Genomic DNA, 23,744 nt, shown 5'->3' on the forward strand with positions numbered 1-23,744 from the left:
GGAACTGTCTCCTGTTCCCTCTGAGTCCAGACCCTGAGCACGGTCATTTCTGGGCAGCATGTACGAATGCTCCTAGATGCTCCAGTCTGTGATGTGGGATTGGGTTCCCCAGCCTTTTGAACAAACGGGGAGTCAGTCGCTTGAGCCTTCAAACCAACCTGTTCCCATTGCACTAGCAACGGGTGCCCCGTGGGGAAGGCAGAATAAGGTAAAACAGCTTTGTGTGATGGGAGAAGAGCAAAGCTTAACTCGTCCACCCCTCCAACCACATTTCCGTTGCATTAAAATACTTCTGTAGAAAAACTGTCATATCTCATATGTGAAAGGATTTTATTTACTCTGTTTTGCAGACTTACTCGGCACTTCTGAGATACTAACCTTTCATGTTTGAGATATTTGATGCTTAATATAAGCATCCTCATTCTACTTGCCCGGCCCCGTATAGACCTCTCCCCACTGAATTTGCATTCACACACTTATTTTCATCTTACAGATATATTAAAAGAGAGGTTTTGTTGAGGGTTAATGGTAATTTATTTCTCTGGAGATGAGATTTCAAATGTTGCTCAGGTCAGCTGCAGAGAGATTCAGTGATCTTTGTCCTAATTGGCAATTGGTTCTCATCACATAACCAGTATCACCACAATGACAAATTGATGTGATTCTCTCTCTGCCCAGGAGGTTCAGCACTGGAATAGCAGGGAGTTTTGCAGGTCAGGAGCGAGGTGCATTGCCAAAGCTCTATGGGGGAAGCTTGCACAGTGCATGTCTATACTCTGCTTGACTTAATCAATGCTAAGATTCCCATTTTCAATTAAAACAAAATTTCCCTCCTCCCCACACACACGTGTGTGCACATGTGTGCATGCACACAAGAGATTTTGAAGTTGCAATTCAGCTAAGCAGTTTTGGTTTAGAGTCTATATGCCTTTCACTTGGATTTGAGGTTCACGGTCTTAAGGTGGCCTCTTTGCTTCAACATATATTCCGGGGTATGTTCATGTTCAGAGCCCTCGGCAGATTTCCACCCGTGTTGCCCAAGATACATTCTTAAATTCTTCAGTCTCTGTGTTAGCTGGAAACCAGAAAGCAGTTCATCTGTATACAGAAGAAATGAGTTAGCCCTTTCTCCATCCTTTGTTTGTGCTTAACACCATGTTTTTGTTTTGTTTTTTAATAAGACAGTCTGAACAAGTAAATGTCTGTATGGCTTAGTTTAGAGAGTTTTACTTCCCTGTGTGGATAAAAATCTATATGCTTTACCAAAACAACCAGCTATGCTGAGTTTGTAAATATTTATTCTGCTCTCTGCTGTTCTTCTGATATTTATAGGCCAGAGCTATCTGTGAATTAGTCTTGATTTTAGTAATTTCTGTTTGGCTTTGGGAATAGCCTCTGGCCTCTATCAAATCCCTACTTGTTTGGATGTAATTGCAAAAGAAAGAACAAAAATAACTGGCCTGGCAAAGTGGTGAGCTCTATCCTTCATCTCCCACTGCCTGTGCTTTCCAGAACAGTGTTTCCCTCTCCACACATGAACTTCTCTCCCCCATCCATACAGCCCTGTAGTAAACGCCCATGGCTGCCCTTTCCCTTCTAGCCAATACTAATGTTGGAGGCTCTGTGATAACTTGATTTATCGCTGTGAAAAGTACCTTCTTGTGCAGTTGTTAATGCCCAAGGCTTCTGGTTTTCAGTTAAAACAGAAGTTATTGCTGAAGAGTTCCTTGACAAATTTTATCCTGAGCCCTTAATAAATATATGAAAAAAGAAAGCGATCCAAAGAGATGTTCTTCCAGTCCTTGACCATGCAGTTTTCTACTGCTTTTTTGTCATCTTACCGCAAAAAGCAGTTGCAAAACTGATAGCCTATATGAGGGATGGGGCAGAATCTGAACAGAATGAGAAAACACCAAAAGAGTAATTTTGCGGTATCTTTGCATCCTTCTCTACCCAAATTAATTCCTGTTTTAAAAAATGCAAGATTATTCCTGCTTAGCATGAAAATGGGAGGCCCCAGTGTTTGAGTGGGGTGTAGCTGCACGAAGCACCTGGTATTCACATAATAACGGAAAAACAACAGTTTGGTGATCTGATGGTGAAGCAAAGGAAATGGATCTTTCTGGAGGCCACTCACTCACTCTTGGGTTCTTCCTCCACCTTAGGAAAAAAACCCCAATCTGAATGCATTTTCCTGCCCTGTGGTTTCCATTCTAATCTAATGATATGAAACCTCTTTCTCTTCTTCTCCTCCTCCTCTCTCTTGGGAATCCGAAAGCAGATGCTCCTGCTGCCTGCCTTGTGCTGTGTTCTCAATGCTCCTTTCCCTTCCCCGGGTTCCTAAGGGTTGTAGAGTTTTGTGTATATGTTTTGTAAATATTTTAAAAGGTACAGTGGTAAATCCCAAACTGCCCTGGGTTCACCCCCACCCAGTGTATGATGGGGCTGAGCAGCGCTTTGTCCCTGCCGAGCTGCGGCAGGAGATCTCTGCTGGGATCGCTCCGGTGCTGGTCGTAGGAGGGACTGGAGGAAGCATGTGGGTTGCATTCTTCCTTTTGAATCCACCTGAGGTGACCAGGCAGTTTTCTTTGACAGCTTGGGGGAACTATATCAAACTGGCTGCATCTTCAGGATCTCTGTGTATTTAGGGAGTTTGGTGACCAAAGAGAGAGCAGCATGTGTCCGTCACAGCCACCTCGCACCTCAGGTTCTTGCATTTGGCTTAGGGAGTGTTATTTGTGGACTTTCAGTATCACAGCAGAATAGGAAGCAGTTAATAATTAGTTTTGCCGATTCTCCTCTCAAAGCAATGTGAATTCTTGTTTCCTAACTCAATTTCTGCCTAGATTCAATCTGTTTAGTAGGATTATATGGGCCCTGGTAGACTTCACACTGGTATTGCTTTGCTACGTATGAGAAACAAGATACAAACTTCAAACATCTCCTGAATTTCATTTTGTTTTATTCTTGTTTAATAGAATGACATCAGTCTTCCCTTGATGTGTGTGGGTCTTTTTTTGCTTGCTTCCAGAAAACTAGCTGTTTGTTACATTTATCCTGTTTACCATTTCTAGTTCTGACCCATGTAAGTGCCTTTAAATAGCATTCTGCTCATGGTTGCAGTTTACCATGCACTTCAGTGAACTGTGAATAAAACACCTCCAGAGGAAGTCGAGAGAGAGGATTCCTGCTCCTTTTGTTAGTGGAGATGCAGCCTCTAGATGCATATTTTGGCACTGATGTGCTGAACCGAACAAGTGGATATATTTGCAGAATTAATGCAGTCTGCCTGCGTAACGAGTACCCTATGGCATTTGTAAAGCTGCAGGGGAAGGGAATCCAAGCTCTTTGCTCATCAGCTGCGTACCGTGTGGCATTCCAAGATGTGCCCTCAATGACATTCAGAGACCAAGAGTGCGTAAGCACACAGCAAAATCTTGGCTCGAGAGGGAGCATTTTTTTTTTTTTTTTTTAGATTTTTAAATGGTAAGAGTTCATATTAGAGCAAGCTCGTGGTTTCAGGACAGTATGAGTTTATGTCCCTCACTGCCTTCCACTTGGAAAACCCAGATCTCCAAGTTCTTGTATAGGACTGAAGTGTCTAGAAATGCCTCATATGTAGTTTAAAAATTGGTTATATGGTAGTTTGTCTTGTTTTCACGAAGAAATTGCATCTATTGGTGAGTGGAGTTCTGTAAGTAAACCTGTGCTAACTAAGAACTTGTGCAGAAAGCTGCGTGGAAACACTTAGGAGTTTTTTTGTTTGCAGTTAACTGTAGGTTAAGATAAGAATATCAGCTGAGGTTTTGATAACTGCCTAAAAGACAGTACATTTGCATGTGCATTTATTTCTTCTTCAAATGGGTTAGGTGCTTTGAGTTGAGCCACTCTTGTTCTGGACTTAGTTGCCACTCAGTGAAATAGAACCCCTTGTTACGTAAAATAAATTAGAGGCCTTGTTTTAATTCTAGTTCTATCTTTACAATTTTTGTTCAGATGTCATCAGTTGAGCCAGAAATACAAATAGTGTTATTAACACAAAGAGGCTCAATAACAAATTAAGTGCCAGCAACCGGCATCGCTTTCTCAGGCCACCAAATCCCTTTATAATGCCACGGGCATGAGGGAGACATGACCTGTGTCCCTTTATCCTAGTTCTGTGAAGTACAGTTTTACTCCTTCAACGCTGCGATGCTAAGCGAATGACTTAAATCAGTCCATACACTGAACTGGTTTATTTAAACTTGCATAATTAAGGCTGAAGTTGACGGCTTGATAGTATAAACTGATTTACTGCTCCTGTGGGAGCGCCTTCCCAGTAGTGCTCATTTCACTGTGTTGGGAGTTGAACCCAGGGTGCTAAATTAGCAAAAAACTGATGCAGCAGAGGGAGAGAGAGAAATGAGCTTGTCTTCTGCCAGTTTAGCTAGTTGAACTCTCGGACCACACAAAAAGATCCGAGGGGAGGAGGAGGAGCACACAACTGGGGATGATGCCGGGGCCGTGAAGCCCCTGACCCGAGCTGGCACTGGCTGAGCAGCAGCACTGGCCAGGCTCCTGCCGTTCGCTCCTGGTTTTGCAGGAGGGATTGGCACCGGAGCAACACAACAAGCTGGACTAGGGATATGATCCAGCTTAAAAATAGCCTTGCAGGGTTTTTTGTTTGTTTTGGTTTTGGTTTTTGGTGGGTTTGTTTTTTTTTTTTAAGATACATTTATGGTTTTTTAGGTTTATTAATTCCTGCGTCTGGTTCACCAGATTGCACAGGTACAGGGACAGGTGCTTTATGTGTATGTGCCTTAATGCACTCCCAAGCGCGGCACGGGGCCAGGGGAGAGTTGGAAGAGCTGCTGAAATGGCGGCAGCTTAGTTTACACTGATTCCCTCACCAATTTAAAGTGTGCGTTTGTGTGTGTAACTTCAATAATGTGTTTCTGAATTTCGTGCTGTGTTTCTGTCAGTGCATTCAGTCCTGCTCATCTCAGGTGGATTATAGCTGAAACCCTCCTACTCTCTCCAAATGCCTTGGAAACAGGTAGCCTAAACTGCTGTCTCCTTGGCTGTTCTTCCAGCCTCCTAAAAGTTTATTTATTGTGGAAATAAGGAGCGAGGAAAAAAAAAAATGGTTAAAAACAAGCATGCTGCAGTGGTACAAGGCAAAGATGCTGCTGCTGAGGTGACTGGTCTAAACTCTGACAAATGAAGGGTTAACAATGCATGGATTTCGAGGGGCTCTGTTTAGTTTCCTTTGGTTTTCTTTTCTTTTTATTTTATTTTATTTTTTTGTTTTTGTTTTTTTTGTTTAATTTCTGTGTTCTGGCCACACCCAGGAGAACCGTCTGCTTTTGATTTCTCCCTTTACGGTTACATGGTAAATTTTCTTTCTCATTCTTCAGAGATGGAAACGTTCAATGATATATACATTTATAATTTTTTTCACTGCTCATCATGTTGCTTGTTATTTATTGCAGAGTCTGAGGCCAGACTAAAAGGGTGGCAGTTACTCGGTCTCTTCAGGCCCTTTGAAAAAACCTTTGGGTAAAAAGGGGTTAGTCTGGCACTGCAAATTACTCACCAGTCTTAAATATGTTTGCTTGGGGTTATTTAGTGTTCACTGGGTACGCTGAGGCTTAAATGTATTTTCTGCTTGTGAGAAGTTCCTGGCAGTTACTGGTGGAGAGGAATTGTTGGTTATCATAACAGCCTTATTAAACCCAAGCTCTTTGTATAATCTACATTTTAGAAACCGTAAGTCTTTTTTTACCCAGGATTGTATCTTCCCTTCTTCTGGCTCCATACCTACTACTATGGAGCAAACCAGTACCTGCTGTAACACTAAGCTAGTAAATATTGGGTATCTGCTGCCTCTTTTCTTTCTTTTTCTCTTTTTTTTTTTTTTTTCGTTCAAGGGCAAGACAACCTTGGGAGGGAAAACTGAGAATTGTTTGTTTTATATGTATTTAGGTACAAATTAATCCGTATTCTTTACAGGTCATCTGTGAGAAGGAATTAAAGTTATCTGTATGTGCTTTTGTTCTTTCCCACATCAAAAATATGTATACGTTATTGCTAGTTTCTAAACTTAGAAATAACAAAAATGTCAAGCATGGCTCACCTGTTTTTCCTGATGAAAATCTGAATGTCCAAGAGATGCATTAAGAAGACGAACCAAGGGGGCACAAATACTGACTCTGCTATAGTTAACTATGTAAAGTGTTAATTCAGCATTGACATTAAATGGTTCTCAACAAAGATTGTTGCACAAGCTAAGGACTGATATGTCAATAAAACAAAAATTGTGATTAATTAGTTATGTTGTTCAGAATCAGACTAATTCTGTTTTAATTCACATTGTTAATTATTTTCATATAGTCTGCATGTGGATTGTACCCTGCCTTGAGTTAACATTAAAAATAGTGAAAATTCCTAATCAGTTTAAAGGTAATTAATGATAATGGGGTTTTTAAAATCCCGTACAGACTTCACTAATTGCAAACAAATGTGAACTAAAATAGTCTTAGTTTGGTTCTCGCCTGCACAGATTAATGCCTAAAAAATTACCTTCCCTCTGCTCTCCAGCTTTCAGTTCACATCATCACTGAAGACATAAATTTCATTCGGTCTCCACAGGCTTGTCTAGAACAAACAGAAATTTTAATGTAAAAAGAGAAGAGGGAAATAGAGATTCCTGTTGCAGTCTTTACCTCGCCTCCTCCCCCAACCTTTTAAAGATGCTTTTTCCCCATTATATAGAACCAGAAGGAAAGGTGCTGCTGTGTTTCTCAGTTTTGCCTTTCTCTGTAGGGGTTCTTTGAAGCGGACACGATACCCTGTCCCTTCATAATCAGCTTTGCTGTTACACCCCCTGCACTCCCCTGGTTTCCTGTGACATATTTCAGAGTTACATGCGGCTGGGCTCTTTTATTAGCCCCAATCTCTTGTAGCTCCAATTTTAATTCATTTAAACAGAAAATTTTTATGCTGTTCTGAAAAAGGCATCAGTTTGTTACTTATATAGCTTTTTATTTATAGCTGAAGAAATGAAATTATCTGAAGCTTTAGATTATTGGGTTGGAGCCCAAAGGAGCGCTCTCTTTGATCTCAACATTGCAGTAGTTGGCTAAGTTCTTTTATTATTGCTGTTAAGAGGGGGAAAAAAAAAAAAGAAATAAAAGCTGCATTTTACAAATGTGTAACAGTTTTGTGCTGGAAACCTAGCTGTGGATGATAAAGGCCAGCCTGTGCAAACGGCTTGGGCTTTTTAAGATTAGTATTGTAAAGACCTTTAAAAAGTACTTGAAGAATGATGGCTTGCTTGTGTCTTGTTGCTAACAGTGCTTAGAAATCATGATGCTGCTTTTTTTTTTTTCTTTCTTTCTTTTTTTTTTTTTTTTCCCCCTTTTGGGCCTAGTCCATACATACCGACCCCAAGCTGCACGGAGAGGGCCACGAGGCTGACATGCCATTTCCCTGACAAGGCATGGCTGTAGCTCACTCCCATCACTGCGCTCTCTGGTTAATATCAGGAGTTTCCATTGCATGAAATGCAAGTTTTGTTCCTCCTGCTCCTGAGGGTATCAGAGCCAGCAGAGAATTCTCTCTGTACATTAAACTGATATTTGCTTAATACCAAGCCACAGGAGCCAGTCACCCTTCTCCTATTCTTAAGATACCCTAAAAGCAGAATGCAACAAAGCTTTGTTTGTCCCTGCTCTCTGGAGTGGCATGAAGAATCTCTCATCACAGTTGTCTGTAATAAGATACCATTTTTTCCTAGTTAAAATCCTAATTCACTTAGTCATGTTGGCTCTGTTTTAATGTCAGTGCACACATCTCCATGGAAGGAAGTATGATCTCGTACCCTGCCCTGTTACGCGACTGCATGAGGTGGCAGCAGCATGAGCATGTAGGGCAGGCGTGTTGCATGTGCCATCGTGGATGCGGTAAACCTGAAAAGGGGCATTTTAGTAGTCCTCGAGCCTTTGTGGTTGCTCCAAGCAGGGCGCATCAATTTTTCTCGAACTTCATGGTCTAACTACGCAGAGATTTGTTACTGTCCGTGGCGTAGAGGTTGCCATCTCAGAACAAAGCTAAGTAAGACGGGTTAGCGGGGTGGGAGGGAGGTAGCAGTAGGTCAGCAGTGGCAAACAAAACCTGCCTTTACCAATGAATTGGTATTTAGGTGTCTAGATTTACACTCAAGTCCAACACAGTACTATAGATAGGAAAATTTTGAAACTAGAATATGTGATACTCTAAGTCTTCATGTTAAATAATGTTATTTGATGGTGCTACCTAGAAGCCCTGCTTACTTTCAGGGCCTCATGCGTTATTAGGGAAGTTACAGGCATAGGATTAGACATGAGCTGTGCCCTGACGAGCTTACAAGGGATGATTTACAAACAGCCCTTCCTCTCAACAGTTCTCTAAGGTAGGTAATTATTATTGTCTCCATTTTACAGGTGGGAAAAGCAAGGTTCAGTGTTTGATTTGCCCAAAGCTTCGCAGAATTCCTGGTGCCAGGCATGAACTCAGATCGCTGCTCGCTCTCATAGCAGTTTTTCAAGAGAATGAAGTGCTGCTCAGTGTCTATGTCCTGTACTGTGTTTGGGAAGGGCGGGGGTCCTGCAAAGCATGTGTGTTAATTAGCGGAGGGGAGAGAAGCCCTCCTTGGGCTTGACCAGCTTGCCTATGTTGGAGCAGGGTTTAGTGTTTTTAAACAAACAAACAAAACAAAACAAAAAAATTGTCTCGAGTAACTTTGTACTTCTTTTTTGGTCTGGCCTCAATTGCTTTTATGTTTTCTTTTTTTTAATTACTCTTATTATTATTCTTATGATTACAGTTCCTTTATTTTATCGAATTTAATTTCTGTCATTTATGAAACATGCATGAACCAACAATGTGACTCTAGGAGGTTATTGCTGAGTTGTGCTGATGTCGATTTCATACTGTGATATTTTTTCTCTATTTACCTAGAGATCAGTATTTCAATATATAACGATGTGCATGTTTTCCCCCCTTCTCCCGCTGCATGCAGGGATTCGGGTTCGTAACTTTCGAGAATAGTGCTGATGCAGACAGGGCCAGGGAGAAATTACACGGCACCGTGGTAGAGGGCCGTAAAATCGAGGTGCATGTCTTCAGTAATTCAATTTCTTCTTTATATTTATTCTTTTGATTTCTTTTTGTGTCTTGCTTCACTTATTTCACATTTGGATCCCAGTCTTGTGTGTGCGTGTGTGTTTGTGTCTGTGTCCTTCACCTCCCTGCACTGAAATGTATAAAAGTTTACACCCCTTACAGAATATTTTTATTGTTGTTTTGGGTATTTTTTCTTTTCTTTCTTCTTTTATTAAGTTTTTTTTCCCACCCACTCCAAATTTTTGCCCTTCTGCTGTCTTGATTTTTCCTTTGCTTCAGTTTGCGAGGCTTCGATTTCCTGTTACCAGGCCTGAACAAAACTAACTGAAAGAGTACTGTCCGACTTCTAACTCTGTGTCCAAAAAAGAAAGCAGGGGGCCAGCCAGTATCCTCTCTTTCCTCCGAGGCCAGTTCTCCTCCACGCAAGTGTGAGATGATGCCCGTGGTGGGAGGGGAGGGGAGACGCGGGGCAGAAGCCCAGAGTGGGCTGTGCTGTATGCACCACCGGGTTCTTGACCTGCCCAGGGTCAACAGTCATCTCGGTGAAAGCTAATCCTTAAAGTTTCTAGCTCTCACCGCAGGGGAGTGAAAGGTTAGTGTTGGATGGCCAACATGGCCATGTATCGGGCATGCCTGGTATTGACCAGTTTGGTGTTCCACTGTCTTGAAGGCTAACTGGCGTCTTCCCCTCTCTCCCTCTTTCCTTTAAAAAAAAAAAAAAAGAAAAAAGAAAAAAAAGTACAACTATTAAAACAAAAAAGCCGCCGTTTTTGAGTAAGATGTCTGCATATTTTGCTTTTTTTTTGTTTTGTTTTTTTATTTCCCTTTTCGATGGTTTAGCGTTTAGGGCCCTTCACTTGACTCCCTCTTTCCATGGTAACTATACACAATGCTGGCGATGGTACGAGTTGGCGGTAAGTGAAACAAAACGCTAGAGAAGAAGCTTTTTTTTTTTTTTTTTTTTAAAATTACACAAAACCAAAATTAAATAAGAAAGAAAAAATCCATCTGCCATCTCACATTAACACTACGAAATGTGATTTGACTTGTTGTCCCCACCCACCTCCTTCCCCCTTCTCCCCCTTTTATTTTCAATGCTGTTGAGTAATGCCGCCTGGACTTTGGATGTACATATCGTTTTGTAGCAGTCTGAGCTGTTTGATTACTGACTTCATGGTGATTTCCCCTTGCACATCTTACTCAGAGTTACTGAACTCCAGTTTGGCTGGTTTTTATTAATGCACCCATTTCCTCTTCTCTCTCTCCTGCCCCTTCTTTCTGCTGCTCTCTCTTTCTGAGACCTGTTTGTAGCTGTTACTGTTTGTTTTTTTTTTTCTTTCTCTCTCTCTCCCTCCCTCCCTCCCCAGTTTCTTTACTTGGTTAAATGCAGCTGTTGGTCTCTTTGCTGACTGGTGGTTTCTGATCGGTTCTGGCAATTTTTCCTTTAAGTGCTTGTGTTGCACTTTGCTGTAGCAGCTGATTTCAGGCACTCGCTCCATCTTAATGATTGTCTGTGAAGACCCTATCTCCTCCCTCCTCCCCTCCCCACCCTCTGAATCAATTGTGTTGGTTTTTTTTTTTTCTTTCTTTTATCTGTGTGTGTTTAACTGCATGCTCTCAGTCTCATCATTGTTGTTTCCCATTCTTTCTTTTTAAATGTGTAATGTTTCTATTGTTTTGGGGCTGAAATGAGAGTAAATGTAGCTCCAGACTCCCCACCCTGCGTATGCTCACCATCCATAAGTCTCAAGGGCCTGAGGCAGCTTTTATTTTTATATCCCTTTTTTTTTTTTTTTCTCCTTCTTCACCCTGGCCTCAATTCCCATGCCAAATGGGCTTTGATAAATTATTGATGTTGTATAAAGACTTCACCCTCCTTGCAAGAACTTTGAGGCTGTCTGACACGGGGCTGCAGTAACTTGGCTTCCAAATCAGTCCATCTTTTCTTTATCAGCACCATCTCTGTGGTAACACCCCACTTGCTTGAGCAATCAAACTGCTTGGAACTTATGCAGAGCTCTGTAAAGAGGGTGAGAGCACAATATAACAAAAAAAAAAACCAACCCCACAGGTCTATTACAATTTATTTCTTCTTTTTGCTCCATGAAATTTGTGACAAGGAAAAAATAATCTGGAAAAAAATTGAAAATGGTGGGGAGGAAAACAGTGAATATAGACTGTCCAAATGCTTGGTGGAGTTCCAGAAGTCTCCTCAAGCCTTGGGAGTTCAAATCTAAAGCTGATGGACTCCAGGTTACCTTTTTCTATCGAAAAAATATGCCTGCCAGTGGCCTGCTGGGCCCCAATCCCAATGCTGAGCTTGAGAAGCAAGTCAGCTTGTGCACCACCTGGTTCAATTCCCCTGCCCTGGCTGCTGCAGAAATTATCGCTGCCTCTTGAACAGAACCTGGACAAAACCTCCAAGGTTTTGCCCTTCCGATCAATGAGCTGAAAATAAACGCTCACCAAGGGGTGGCAGGGTGGCGGAGAATCTGCATTTTACTCTTGTTGGCCTTTTGTTTAATGCATAATTTTAAAGTGCCACGTTTAGCTGTAACTTTTATAATTAAATGGCAACTGTTAAAAGTAATTAAAAGATTGCATTTTTGTAAAATTAGTTTAATTTTTTTTGCTCAGAGAAGTATAGTGTATGTGTGTTATGTGAGAGTTTTCCACCATTTTCCCTAATGTGCTATGCTTCCTTCCCTCTCCCCCCCCCTTCCCCTTTCTTACTTTTAGGTTAACAATGCCACTGCACGAGTGATGACCAATAAGAAGATGGTCACGCCATACGCAAATGGTAAGAGAGACTGTTTGTACTAATGATGAGCTGAAAGGTTTGAAGAAAGATAAAAGGGAAAAGTTATGACCTCTCCTCAGGACCAAAAAAAAAAAAACAACCCAAAAGAAACCAACAAAGAACCACAAACTATAATTTATAGCATTGTTCTTCAGTATAACCCTTAAGCGTTTATGGAGGAATACCATTTTTACAGATGGAGAAGTGGGGACAGAGAGGAGTAGTGACACGCCCAATGTGGCCAAGCTGCTAAAGGAACCAAGGACCGATGTGTTGCCTGCCGCTACTTACAAGCTGTTGCTGTACAGTGGGATATGCAGCAGTCCTGAGCCTTATTGCCATCACGTAGATACCTAAATATGAATACAGAAGGATAATTTAGGATACATAACTGGATACATCTCAGTTTAGGTTCTAACTGTAAAAGTACAGCTGTACCCAAGCAGCCAAGAAAACAGAGGCATTGCGCTGCTAGTTTGCTCACTTTTTGTTACAGACTGTGCTTGTGTTCAGTCATTTTCCAGTGAACCTGAATAGAGAAAGACCAAGTTGTTTGAGTAATGAAGAATCCTGTTTCATCAGGGTATCTTGGTTCTTCAGACTGTGCAGTAATTTTATTGCATAGGCATATATAGCATAAAAAGTCGTTCTTCTGACAGAACTGAATGCTGCTTTGATACAGATTTTGAATCTGAGTCTTTGTCCTGAAACAGGCAGAAAAATTATTTTTGGTCTGAAAATGTTCTCAAACAGCTTCAACAAGGCAGGAAGCCGCATATAAGTAGTTGCTAGAGTAAGAATCCGTTTTGATTACAACTCAGAAGGTACGGATTTTATTTGTGACTCTGCTAGTGACTTGTCGCATGGCTCTTGGCAAATCAATCCTTTTTTGGTTAGAGAACTGGGGAAACAGGGACAGGCAGAAAGGCTGGGATTCTGAGTCTCTGTGTCTGAAAGGATCCAGGAGATTTTTGTAGTAAAAGGCAATGCAGCCGTGTTATGTTGTCCTGAAAACAAGGGCAGAAAATGCGTATGACTATTTGGTAACAAAACTTGGCTTACATAGCAGTGACTTGTGAAACCATGATAACGGGTAGGAGTATTTTGCTTTCGCAGCCAGCAATTAAAAGCCAGCTTTAAAGCTATACAAAGATATTTAGTATTGGGCCGGGCTCAAGGTGTACTGATGAGTGGTCATACAACCGTTCTCAAATTTGAGGGTAGATGCCAGTCCCCTCATTGCCATCATTCCCTTGAGTGTTTTGCCATCAAGGTGGGCAGCACAGCAGCAGCGTGCCCAGCCTTGTGGAGGCCGTGTGCGTTGTATCTCGTTGATACTCTGCCAGCAGATGAAGGGGTGGTGTTGATGGGCTGCAGTTCACAAAGTTGTTCATACAGTTTCTAGGCCCGTTAGAGGTGTAAAAGAGCAGTGATTGCGTCAGGACTCTAAGACAGAGGAGGAGTATGGATTTATTTAAATAAAAATGCCTGTGTGGTTGCTAGCTGAAGAGCTCTTTCCTGAAAGCAGTGTTTTGTGGAAGACAGCCCAGATCATGATGTTAGCTTCACACCCCTTGCTTCGTTTCCCGCGAAAGGTGGGGGGGAAGACAGATATGTTTCTAGATCTGACTGGGAAATGTCTTCCTGCTCATACCCCAGTGATGACTTCTTTAAGCACTATTCTTTTGTAGGTGTTATGTTGATGAATTGCAGTTCTTGCCAGTTATCCAGATGATACTAAAGTCAATTCTCTGGGAAGGCTTTCACCTGAAAAGCAGTATAAAGAAGACAGGAAATACTAAAATAACACAGAGAGAAGAAAATGTGAGATGAATAGACTGAATTGCTTTTCTGCACCATAGTTGTGTGATTCGGTTAGTGAGGAAATTCAGACACTGTTGCTTTTTAGCAGATCTCTAGCAAATAAGACAGAAGGGTGTTTTGAGAATTTAAGGCTATAAATTGATTTGCCTGGAACGACAGTCTGGGCTGGTGGCTTTAGAGAGCTTTTGGATCCGCAGCGTTCCCGGTGAAAGCAGGGAGGAGCTGGCAGCAAGGTTCGTGCAGAGAACGCAGGGTCGCACGGTGTTCGTGGCGAATATGCATATAAGGTAGTTGGCATTCCCTCAGCGGTGCCTCTGCCGTGCTGCGGATCAGCTGATGTTTCGCTGTTCCCTCCGATACAGCGACCTGTACCTAGAACTTGACATTAGAAAAAGGCAGTTGGCCTTCATCTACACCAAGGGGGATTGAGGCAAAGCAGAAATTGGAAAGAGCTGTGCATGTGAAGCTGGGGCGCACACAAGAAACCGTTCCCCCTACCCACACTGCCCGCTCCTTCTCTTGGTGTAGATTTTGGCATTCACTGCAGTCTTTGTTGTTTCAGGTTGGAAGTTGAGTCCTGTGGTTGGAGCGGTGTACGGCCCTGAGTTATATGCAGGTAGAGCTTAAGTAGACACTTCCACTTCTGCCATTTAACTGCAGTGGTGTTTGTTTATGTTCTCAATCTGCTGTTTCTTTATAACCTTTTTACGTTTTTGTTTTTGTGTTTTTTTTATTCTTTTTAAAATTAAATTAGCGTCCAGCTTTCAAGCAGATGTCTCGCTGGGCAATGACGCCGCAGTGCCCCTGTCAGGAAGGGGGGGTATTAACACTTACATTCCTTTAATCAGTAAGTAGCCCCCGTTGGCCCCTATATTGTTACTGTGCTTGAGTTAACTATGACCTGTTACCCTTCTTCTCTCCAGTCTGTATAATATATACTTGAAAGGATGGGTCTCGCTGGGAATGAGTTTACCTCGAGCCAAAGTATACTGTGCAGTGGCTGTAACTTGTTCATCTGCAGTGTGTTTCTGTGCTGGTGAATGGGTCTTTCTGAGCGATGAGGGGGCTGCAGAACAAGGGGAGGGTGTGTGTGAGGAATAGGCCATTCCCTCCCCCCCCTCCCCGTTTTGAGATCAAAGAAACCAAACAGACAAATCCCTAAAGTACATATTATACAAGCTGCCAAACCTCGAGTCTGCAGGGCCCCTAGTGGCATGCACCTGGACACACATTGGGTTGGGTTTGCGCCCTGAGACTCCTTCCCTCTCGGTATCTGTTTATTACGTGTTTGCAGATGCCTCTGAGGTTTTACATCATTTCATCATGAGCCAGTTTACTTCAGCGTAAAGTGTAATAAAGCAGGCCCCGCTATACATGGAGCCAGTTATTGGTGACGCTTGTTAAATGAAGGTGGGCTCTGAGTAAACTGGCACTTTATGGGAAATTTCTGCTGCTGTTATATGGGCTATCTTGTCTTTCAGGCTTTAAAATGAACATGCAGAGGATTGGGTGGCAAAGAGTGGGAGGGGAAAGGAGGGAAGAGACTGATGTAAGTTGGTTGACTTTAAGGGCCTCTTGACAAATTATATTAAAGAGCCTCTGCAGTTTTGGAAGAGCCGCCTGCTATATTGATAGTAACTCTCTGCGCTTCTCGGACTCTAACCAGACTGCATGGCGGTGTAAAAAGGCGGGGGAACTTGTACCCTGTTTGTGGTGGGTGAGGCATGCCAAAGCATTAACCTCTTGCATGCCAAACCTCTCTGCAACCCTTCTTCCCCCAAAGGCCATGGTGTAGCAGGAAGTATGTATCGGATGCTTGCTGGGTTATAAGCATGCCCCTCTGCAGGACTGATGCAAAATGTCCCACCGCTGTGGAGCTATTGTGTCACTTTGTTTGAAGCAGACGGTTGTTGTCTGGGCAGGAGTTCGGATCCTTTTCACCCTCCACCTTGTCTGTCTTTACAGTTCCAGGCTTCCCCTATCCAACTGCAGCCACCACAGCAGCCGCGTTTCGGGGAGCCCATCTGAGGGGCCGAGGAAGGACAGTGTATGGGGCAGTCCGGGCGGTACCTCCCACAGCCATCCCTGCCTACCCAGGGTAAGCACTGGTCACGAGAGCGGAGTGCTCTGCACAAACGTGTCAAGTAGTTAATTGGTTAACCAAAAAATAACTAAAATTGTCTGGATGGTGAGAGTCAGGATATTGCTAGTGCCAGAGCATTCTGCACACGATGGCATCTAGTGGGGGCAAATCTAAATTTTTCCACATTAAGTTCTTGACTGAAACAATTCTCAGTACTTGCAGCAGCTTAAAGCGCTGATGGATTCCTTCTCGTAATTTCTTAATTTGTCCACATGGTATTCATCATCCATTCACCCAATATGTTATTGCACTGCTGAGAAGGACGCAAAGAGAGAAGGTCTAAAATTTCCAAAAAGGTTCTGCTCTTTGCACTCCATTTGTGTTTTCATATCCAGGAATGAGGAGTATTATCCATTACCTTCATGCCTCACCATCTGGCAGTAAGACGCAGAAGAGCCAGTTACCCACAATGGATTTGCTTTCTTTGTTGGAGACGGTTTAAAAAGGTTTAAAACAAAGATTAATCAAGTCCATTAATTTAAAGCTGGGAGTGTTTGGGATATAGGGAGAACAAAAGTGCAGCGTTCTTCTTACTGTTGTATGAAGCAATGGTGAATGCGTGGCCTTAGCATTCTTTGCCCTCTGACTGTTCACTAGTAATGCAGTGGAATAGGTGCTGTTACAAAAGAGTATTGTGCTGTTTAAAAGTACAGGGAACCAGGTTTGTATGTGAGTTTTGTTTTGGGTTTTTGTTGGTTTGTTTAAGCGTGATGGAACAACAGATAAATCAGCAGATCCCTTTCAAACTGTCTTTTTTGGGGTTTGTTTCTGATTTTGAGGATGCTTTATTCATATTGCCTGTCTCTGGAATTCTACTTGCCGTGTTTTCCAGGCAACGTTCTCAGAAAGAATAGGAGTAGGAATGAACCCTCCAACACAGAAGTGGACTGACCCTTTTTTCCTTTAGACTAGCCCCAAAAGGGAGGAGAATAAATTACAAATCTTTCATTAAAAACGGAGGTGGAAGCCACGCACATCAGTGCAAGGAGCTGGCCTGATATATGCTGGATAAGCTTTGCAGTACCTTCTGTAGCAGTTTAAGTGGTGAGAGCTACTGTGGCCCTTTCTTTTTAGAGTCCAGTCTGATATTTAAAGTAGAGCTCAAGGAAGCAAGCTGCAGTGGTCATGTATCTGTCTAGCTTTGCTCTCTGGAAAATCTGGCAATGTTTGTATTTAATTCACCGGAAGACTTTAAATGAAACCTCTTGTCTGAACATGTTGGCCCTCCAAACAGAGTGTTTCTTCGGGGTTTTCAGATCCACCTCTTTTTGCCACCACTCCTAGTTCATATTCTATAGCCTCTAACCACAGCCTCTGACCTGCAACTTGCCTGTCTGTTGCTCTAAAAATGACCCAGTCTGGTTTTATTAGGAAGTGCTCCACAGTGAAACAGAGAAGCAAAGCTGAGCTAAATGCTGCCTTCTAGCAGAATATGGAATACTTGCACTGGGGAGGGGATGTGCTCTTCATCCCTCGGAGTAACGGCTGGAGCATTCCTAGCAAGAGGCTGTCACGAGTGGTGCACTGGGAGGGACTCTAAGCTTGTCTTTGATATAAATCAGCCCGAGTCCCGTATAAAAGATTTATTTCCATTTGGAATATGGGCTAGGCTCCAATGATTATTCCTTCCAAATACTGTCTCATGACTGTGTTTACTTACATTACCCTGCTGACTGATTTCTTGTCTTCATGGGCAGTGTACTATCCGTTAAACACTTGCAGAGCAGCAGTAAGCAAGGCACGTTCACAAATGGCCCAGAACTGTCCCTAGTCCCATGCACTGGGATGCAATTAAATAATTCTGATCCTTATTGCCATCATAGTCTGAATCTCCCTTGTGGAGTAATATGAAATGTGCTATTCAGTTCCATGGTGCAGTAACCTGTAGGACAACCACTGCTCCACGTGGGCACTGTTGACCTCCATGGAGTCAGACAGCTTATCCTGCATCAGTTGCTTTCTTCCTGGTCAGTGGCAAGATGACACCATAAGATCAGTCAACAGTACACGAGTGATCAAGACAGTGAGTAGCGTGGAAGAAGACAGTAAAGTAAGCTGCTGGTTAATTCAAACCTAGTAGAAGGAATTGGTTTTCACAAAGCTTTAGTGGTGTTTAAGTTACGCAGCTTAACGGTATCACTGCATTTGAGAGCTTAGCAGAATTATAAAAAATGCAGAATATAGATAAATAAAAACTTGTTGGAATTGCCATGCTGGATCAGACCTGAGGGCCGTTCAAGTAAGTTTTCACAGTGCCTAGTGCTAGATACTCTAAAGGAAGGTGCAAGAAATCATATCATTCGTAATAGTTTTAACATTTATTTCAAGAACTCAAACTAAGATTTACTAATGCATATGTGGAATGTACATACTTACATATGGATATGGACGTTTATCCAGGGAAGGCTATTCACGCCTTAGAGAGCAATTGCTCAGACCATTGGAGAGGATGTTAGATAGTCACCTGAGCCTGACCTCAGAATACAAATACAACCTTCAATTTATAACCGAGGCGGCATTCAATAGAATTAAGGAGACATTATAACCTCTGATATATAGCATCAGTAAAACCTGTACTGGAATATTGCCCTGATTTGTAGTGGCCATGCTTTCTAAATGACAATGCTGACAAATTACACTTCAGACCAAAAGCTGTAAGAGTTAAGTCAGTCTGAAAAAAAAAAAAGCTTGCCTACTGTAAAACTCTCAAAACTAAATAAGCTTGATCAATTTTAGTTTTCAAACTATAGGTTAGGCATTGACTTGTTCATGGTCATTAAGTACCTAAATGAAGAGTAGGCTTGCCATAGTAAAGAATAATTTAGTTTAGGAGTGTAAGTATATAGAGGATTCACTGACTCGAAACCAGAAGTAGATAAAAGTCAGACTAGATATAAGGCAGTAGAGAGCTTCGGGGGTTTGGAGTGGTTTTTTGGTTCATTTTACAACAGAGTCAACTGTTGGTACACCTAAATGATATGATGACTGCTTTACAAAACCAGCATATTTCTTTTTCTCATGGATGTGTTTTACCTCATCTAGTGGACTTTTTTGCAGATGCCACTGAGATTTGATGGGCTGCTGGGCTGCTTTATGCTTCTGGTCAGTCTACATAACCAGAATGGTCTCTGTGGTTCTCAAATGAAGGAATTCTCTCAGTTTTTGCTAGCATTAAGAATCACAGATAAGGATATTCTAGCATATAAATAAACCTTGCTAAATTTCAGACCTGGCAGTCGGTGTCAGTCAAGTCCTAACTGAAGGAGAGATGGAGGATGCATGTGTGCTTGGTTGTTTAGACTCAGAAAGTCTGGCTCTTACCTGTTACTAGTGTTCCTTGCAGTTCTCTCTGGAGAGCTGACGCTAGTATCTCTTCCTGACAGGATTCAGTTACAGAAATAGCGGCCTGATCCAATGTGGTAATGCTTATATTCATCCAACTGAATGTGTTCGGAATAACTGTTAAAACTGCTAACGTGTTCATAAACCAACAGTCACTTCCTCTGTCATGCGTTTGCCTTTCCTGCAGGAGCAGGTGGAGTATCACTGCTAAAACACTCCTGGTCCTAGATAGAGAACCCAGCAATGTAAGTCACTGCCCCAGGAGCCAAATTCTTTGTTATGTGGTTGTAAAAATTTAGCTTCAACAAACATGATCTTATGGCCTGCTTCTCCCTGCTGAAGTGGCTCCCCTCTTCCTCTAACAAGGGTCTCTATCTTCATATCTGCTCCCAGCGCTCTTGGAGACCATAGTAACTTTGTCCATTGGGAATGGAGTGTACTTTTCCTGGGGAGGACAACAAGACTAAATCATTCAAGCAGTAGCTAACACTGCAACAGATTTTTTTTAAATTTTATTTTATTTTTTTTAGTAATAGCATGCAGAATTTTGGCAAGATCTGCTGGGCTTTTTTGTGTGTGCGTGCCTTACAACAGGTGGGTGTCTGAGGGTGGCAGGCTCTTGGCAGCATTTCACATTCTGTCTGATAAGTAAAAAACAATAATCAAAAGAAAAGCTAGTGTTCCATACCTTCTTTTTTTCTTTAATGCTACTGGTAAGTCATGCACATCAGATCCACGAACATCACAGATGGTGGGGCTAATGCTTTTTAAAGCCTTGAGTGAGTTTGTGCGGAGCTATTCAGAGGACAAAGCAGGAGGAAATTCCTTAGTACGAAGCATACGCTGAACTCAAATGGGTGGGGGGCATCCCCTCTCTTCCTTCCTCATCCTTCCCCAACCCCTGTCCCCAAAGCGAGCTGCGTAGTCTTACGCTAGCAATTGCTCTGGTAAGAGTGGCTCTTTGAGAACCCCAGGCTCTGGTTTAACAGTTTTCCTGCTTGAAGTTCTGAGAGAAAGAAAACTATGGCTTAAAGCAGAAAAAGCACCATCCCATGGAAACCCTTCCAGTTGCTCCTCTCTGCTACGGAATAGGTCGTTACTACCAGGGACTCCCACTGCACCTTTCAATTCTTGGACCTTGGACCAGTCACCTAACCTTTTTAGCTCATTATCTCTGCTTGTGAAAGCAATGCATTGTGGGTATTTTTGGTTTTTTCTTTTTAATTACATTTCTCTGTGTTTACTTTGATCAGAATTGATTGACTTGTTTTCCTGAGGTGTTGCATCGGTTCTTTAAGATGCTGAATAATAATACTTTGCATGCTTGTGTGATCAGCCAAATCTTATCGCATGTCTAATGTGCAGGGTAAAAGCAGGTGATGTATGGATATCAGAAACAAAGTCATGCAGCCCTGTGAAGCTCGAAATACATAATCATACACAACTCTGAAACGTGCTTCTGACATAGGTGACTCCAGCCCCTGTGAGATGCCTTCTGAGGGGCTCCTCGATTTCATAAGCCCACTTCATGAAGCCAATGTTTCCTTGTGTTTAGGGGGTAAATAAAATCATTCCAGGAGAATAACCAGAGTGGAGGTTTCTAAACCCTTGTTTCTCTTCTTCAGGACATCAGATCTTTTTGAGTCTATTTTTATTGTACAAGATGGTGGTTCCCCTCCCTCTCTCCTTTGCATACTGTCTCCCCCTCTGCCCGACCCTTCCCCTTTGCATGCCGTGGAAGATGACTTGGAGCCGTCTAGCGTGCGTGCGCACACACATTCTCTCGCTGATTTGCTCCTGCCAAAAGCCGAGGTTGTGGATTCATACATCACCTGCCTGTGTAAAACGCATGTGCATGCTGCCGTCCTCAATAACCGGAATGTGTTTTCTGTTCTTTTGTTTTTTGTTTTTTTTTTTTGTTTTGTTTTGTTTTTGTGTGGATTTTCTGCAGTGTGGTTTACCAGGACGGATTTTACGGTGCTGACCTCTATGTAAGTACACACACCGGAGCCTTCTTGTCCCCAACCCCTGACAAGCCAGCCTTTGTTTTCTTTTTTTTTTTTTTCTTTTGGTTTGGTTGTTTGGTTTGGTTTGGTTTTTTTAAAATATCATTTACTTTAATTTTCTTCTTCCTTGTGGATATATATATTTATATATTTAGGAATGCAAGCATGCTTCTCTGTCACTGCGCTTGCCCCTGGGTGCAAGACCTAAGCCTTTGGGTTTCCTGATCATTGCCAGGGTCAGTTTATTGGGTGTCCTGTCCCCCACATGCACACTGCTACTAATCAACCTGAGAGATGATTAGCGAATGAAAATTTCTCTCAACACTTCTCTCATTTACATAATCTGGATATAAAAATATAAAATTAACAGGACTGGTTTAGCCTCAGACCTTCCCTTTCCTTCTTCCCCCTCCGCCCTCCCCTTTCTCTCCCCTCTTGGGGCCCTTTCAGGTTTGATTTGTGCAGCCCACACTAAACTGAGTGAGCTGTATGTTTAAAAACGTCCGTCTGCCACTGGGATGTGGAGATAATCCCTTTGGGGAAGACACTGGGACTGATTAAAAAATGGAGACTGAGATGCTAGAGTGAAAACTGACATCTCATTTTGCTTGTAGAAATGGTACCTAAATAGGCTAGATTCTCTCACCTCTTTGGGGAATTGTAAAGTACAAATATGTGGAGATGTTCGGTTAGAAGAGTCAGCAGCCTCCTCCTCTCTGGGAGTTAGCTCTGATATCACGGGAGACTGTCCCGTCATTGTCTTTGTCCTACCTAGCCAGTCTGTATTGCAAATCTCCAGGGCATCTCTGTATACGTAAGTGGGTCGTGGATGGAGGGATTCTGACTGACCAGTGAAAAAAGGGGTTTCCTCTATCCCTGGATAGCTGTTGCAGAGCAGCTATGGTAGGAATATGTCCTTCAAAGCCAAAATGTTCAGGTCCGCTACTGCCATTGCAACTTGTGACCTGCCTAGCTCTAGCAGAGTTCCCTTTTGTGGTATTGTAGGTAATAGCTCTTTGGAGCTGGGGAAGTTTTGTATTGGCTAGTGACACAGTTGTCGGCATGGAATTCACTTCCCCACTCCTTTGAAGGTGCTGCTCCTGATGTTTATAAAGAGGACTCTGGGGTTAGACTCGAGATAATGGATGGAATTAGCTTTGGGATTTTGTTGGCTTATACGGAGGGTCAGGTCTTGTAAAGGTGCTTTTCCCAACACAGTTACAGCGGTTGGAAGACGTGCTGTCTGAGCATAGAGATGTTGAGTGCATTTCTTCATTCTTATGTATACTATCGTGTGCACAGTCCTGCCTAGTCAGATGTTCCTATATATATATAAAACTGTGTCAAGGACTACAGAGGGTTCTGGGTTTTCCTGCTTCACTCCTAAAACACCAGCTTTGCAGACCACTGACTTTGCTACAGCAAGTAAGCAAGCGAATGAGCAGTGCTTAGCGCCTCTTCTGTCAGAGTATGGCATATAAGAGGCTGTCATGTTGAAAGGGAAGACTGGCCAGGATTGTTCCCTATTTCTTTTGAGAAAGCTCCTTCAGAGCTTCCATTGCAGGTGGGGAGGAGAGGTTTATTTTTAACACGTTTTAAGGACAGAGACTTCAATAATGAAGAATCCCCGTGACCACTTGGTGGTGCAGTGCAGTAGCAACACGCAACACAAAACCAAGCCCAATGTCAGGTTAGAACCGTTAGGTGGACATCTACCGACTTAGCTGTTGGTGGCTCTGGTCTCACTGTCAGAAAGCAAGGCTATAGAAGTGGGGACTCATGAAGGTAGATGGTGGTGCATTTTCCTAGGTTATTGCTGCCCAGAGCCCTCACATGGAGCTCAGGAAAAAGTTAACATATCCAAATGTGAAGTTACCCTTCCAAACAGTTTGTTTGCCACAGGTGGAATGATTACAGTGTCCCTGTGCCCCACTGATTTGTCGTGCTTTTCACTGCAGTGCTTACGTCCCTCTGGTTGCTGTGAAAGGCTTGTCCAGATGGTGGAAGGGGTGGCAGAGGGTACTTCATTTAGGACTGGGGGAAAGTTAAATTGAGGTTGCCTTAAGTCTTCAGAGTCTATAGGGTTGTGTCAAGTAAGGGTGGAAAGGAGCTGAGCTGGCAGGGAGTGGTTAGTGGTAGGCAAGATGAAGGGGAAGTGTCCCAAGTTTGGGCTGCTTTTTCTGCATACATGTTATGCACCGATTTCTCATTTTCCTCCTCCTCCTCTTCCTCACTCCTTTTTTCTTTCCTGGGGCAACCATCCTGCTAGCCATTTCTTCTGTGAAGAAGGCATTCCATCTCTTGTTGGATGCGTCCCACTCTGGCAAGACACCTGAATTCATAAAACAACCTGCCCCAGGATGCAGAGGGCTTCATTTCGGATCATAAGAAAGGTTATCTTTCTTCTACAATGGGGTCAGTCTGGGTGGTGGGGGGGAACCCAAACAAACCCACCTGTGCGAAGACCGCTGCTGCCTGTGAAAAG

General features: G+C 42.7%; 1 protein-coding gene across 3 annotated transcripts in view; it reads left to right on the forward strand.

Moving 5' to 3' along the window:
- RBFOX2 (RNA binding protein, fox-1 homolog (C. elegans) 2) overlaps window positions 1–23,744 on the forward strand; it is a 110,073-nt gene that overhangs the window by 78,794 nt on the left and 7,535 nt on the right. For 2 of the 3 annotated variants that reach the window (XM_009881871.1, XM_009881870.1), the window contains exons 5-10: window positions 9,041–9,133; window positions 11,884–11,944; window positions 14,331–14,384; window positions 14,523–14,615; window positions 15,734–15,866; window positions 21,205–21,244. In XM_009881871.1, coding sequence (XP_009880173.1) covers window positions 9,041–9,133; window positions 11,884–11,944; window positions 14,331–14,384; window positions 14,523–14,615; window positions 15,734–15,866; window positions 21,205–21,244 — 474 coding nt within the window. The remainder of the gene's footprint in view (window positions 1–9,040; window positions 9,134–11,883; window positions 11,945–14,330; window positions 14,385–14,522; window positions 14,616–15,733; window positions 15,867–21,204; window positions 21,245–23,744) is intronic. The other variant, XM_009881872.1, reaches the window with a different exon arrangement.

The sequence above is a fragment of the Charadrius vociferus genome, unplaced genomic scaffold (assembly GCF_000708025.1).
Source record: "Charadrius vociferus isolate BGI_N301 unplaced genomic scaffold, ASM70802v2 scaffold413, whole genome shotgun sequence".
Lineage (NCBI taxonomy): Eukaryota > Metazoa > Chordata > Aves > Charadriiformes > Charadriidae > Charadrius > Charadrius vociferus.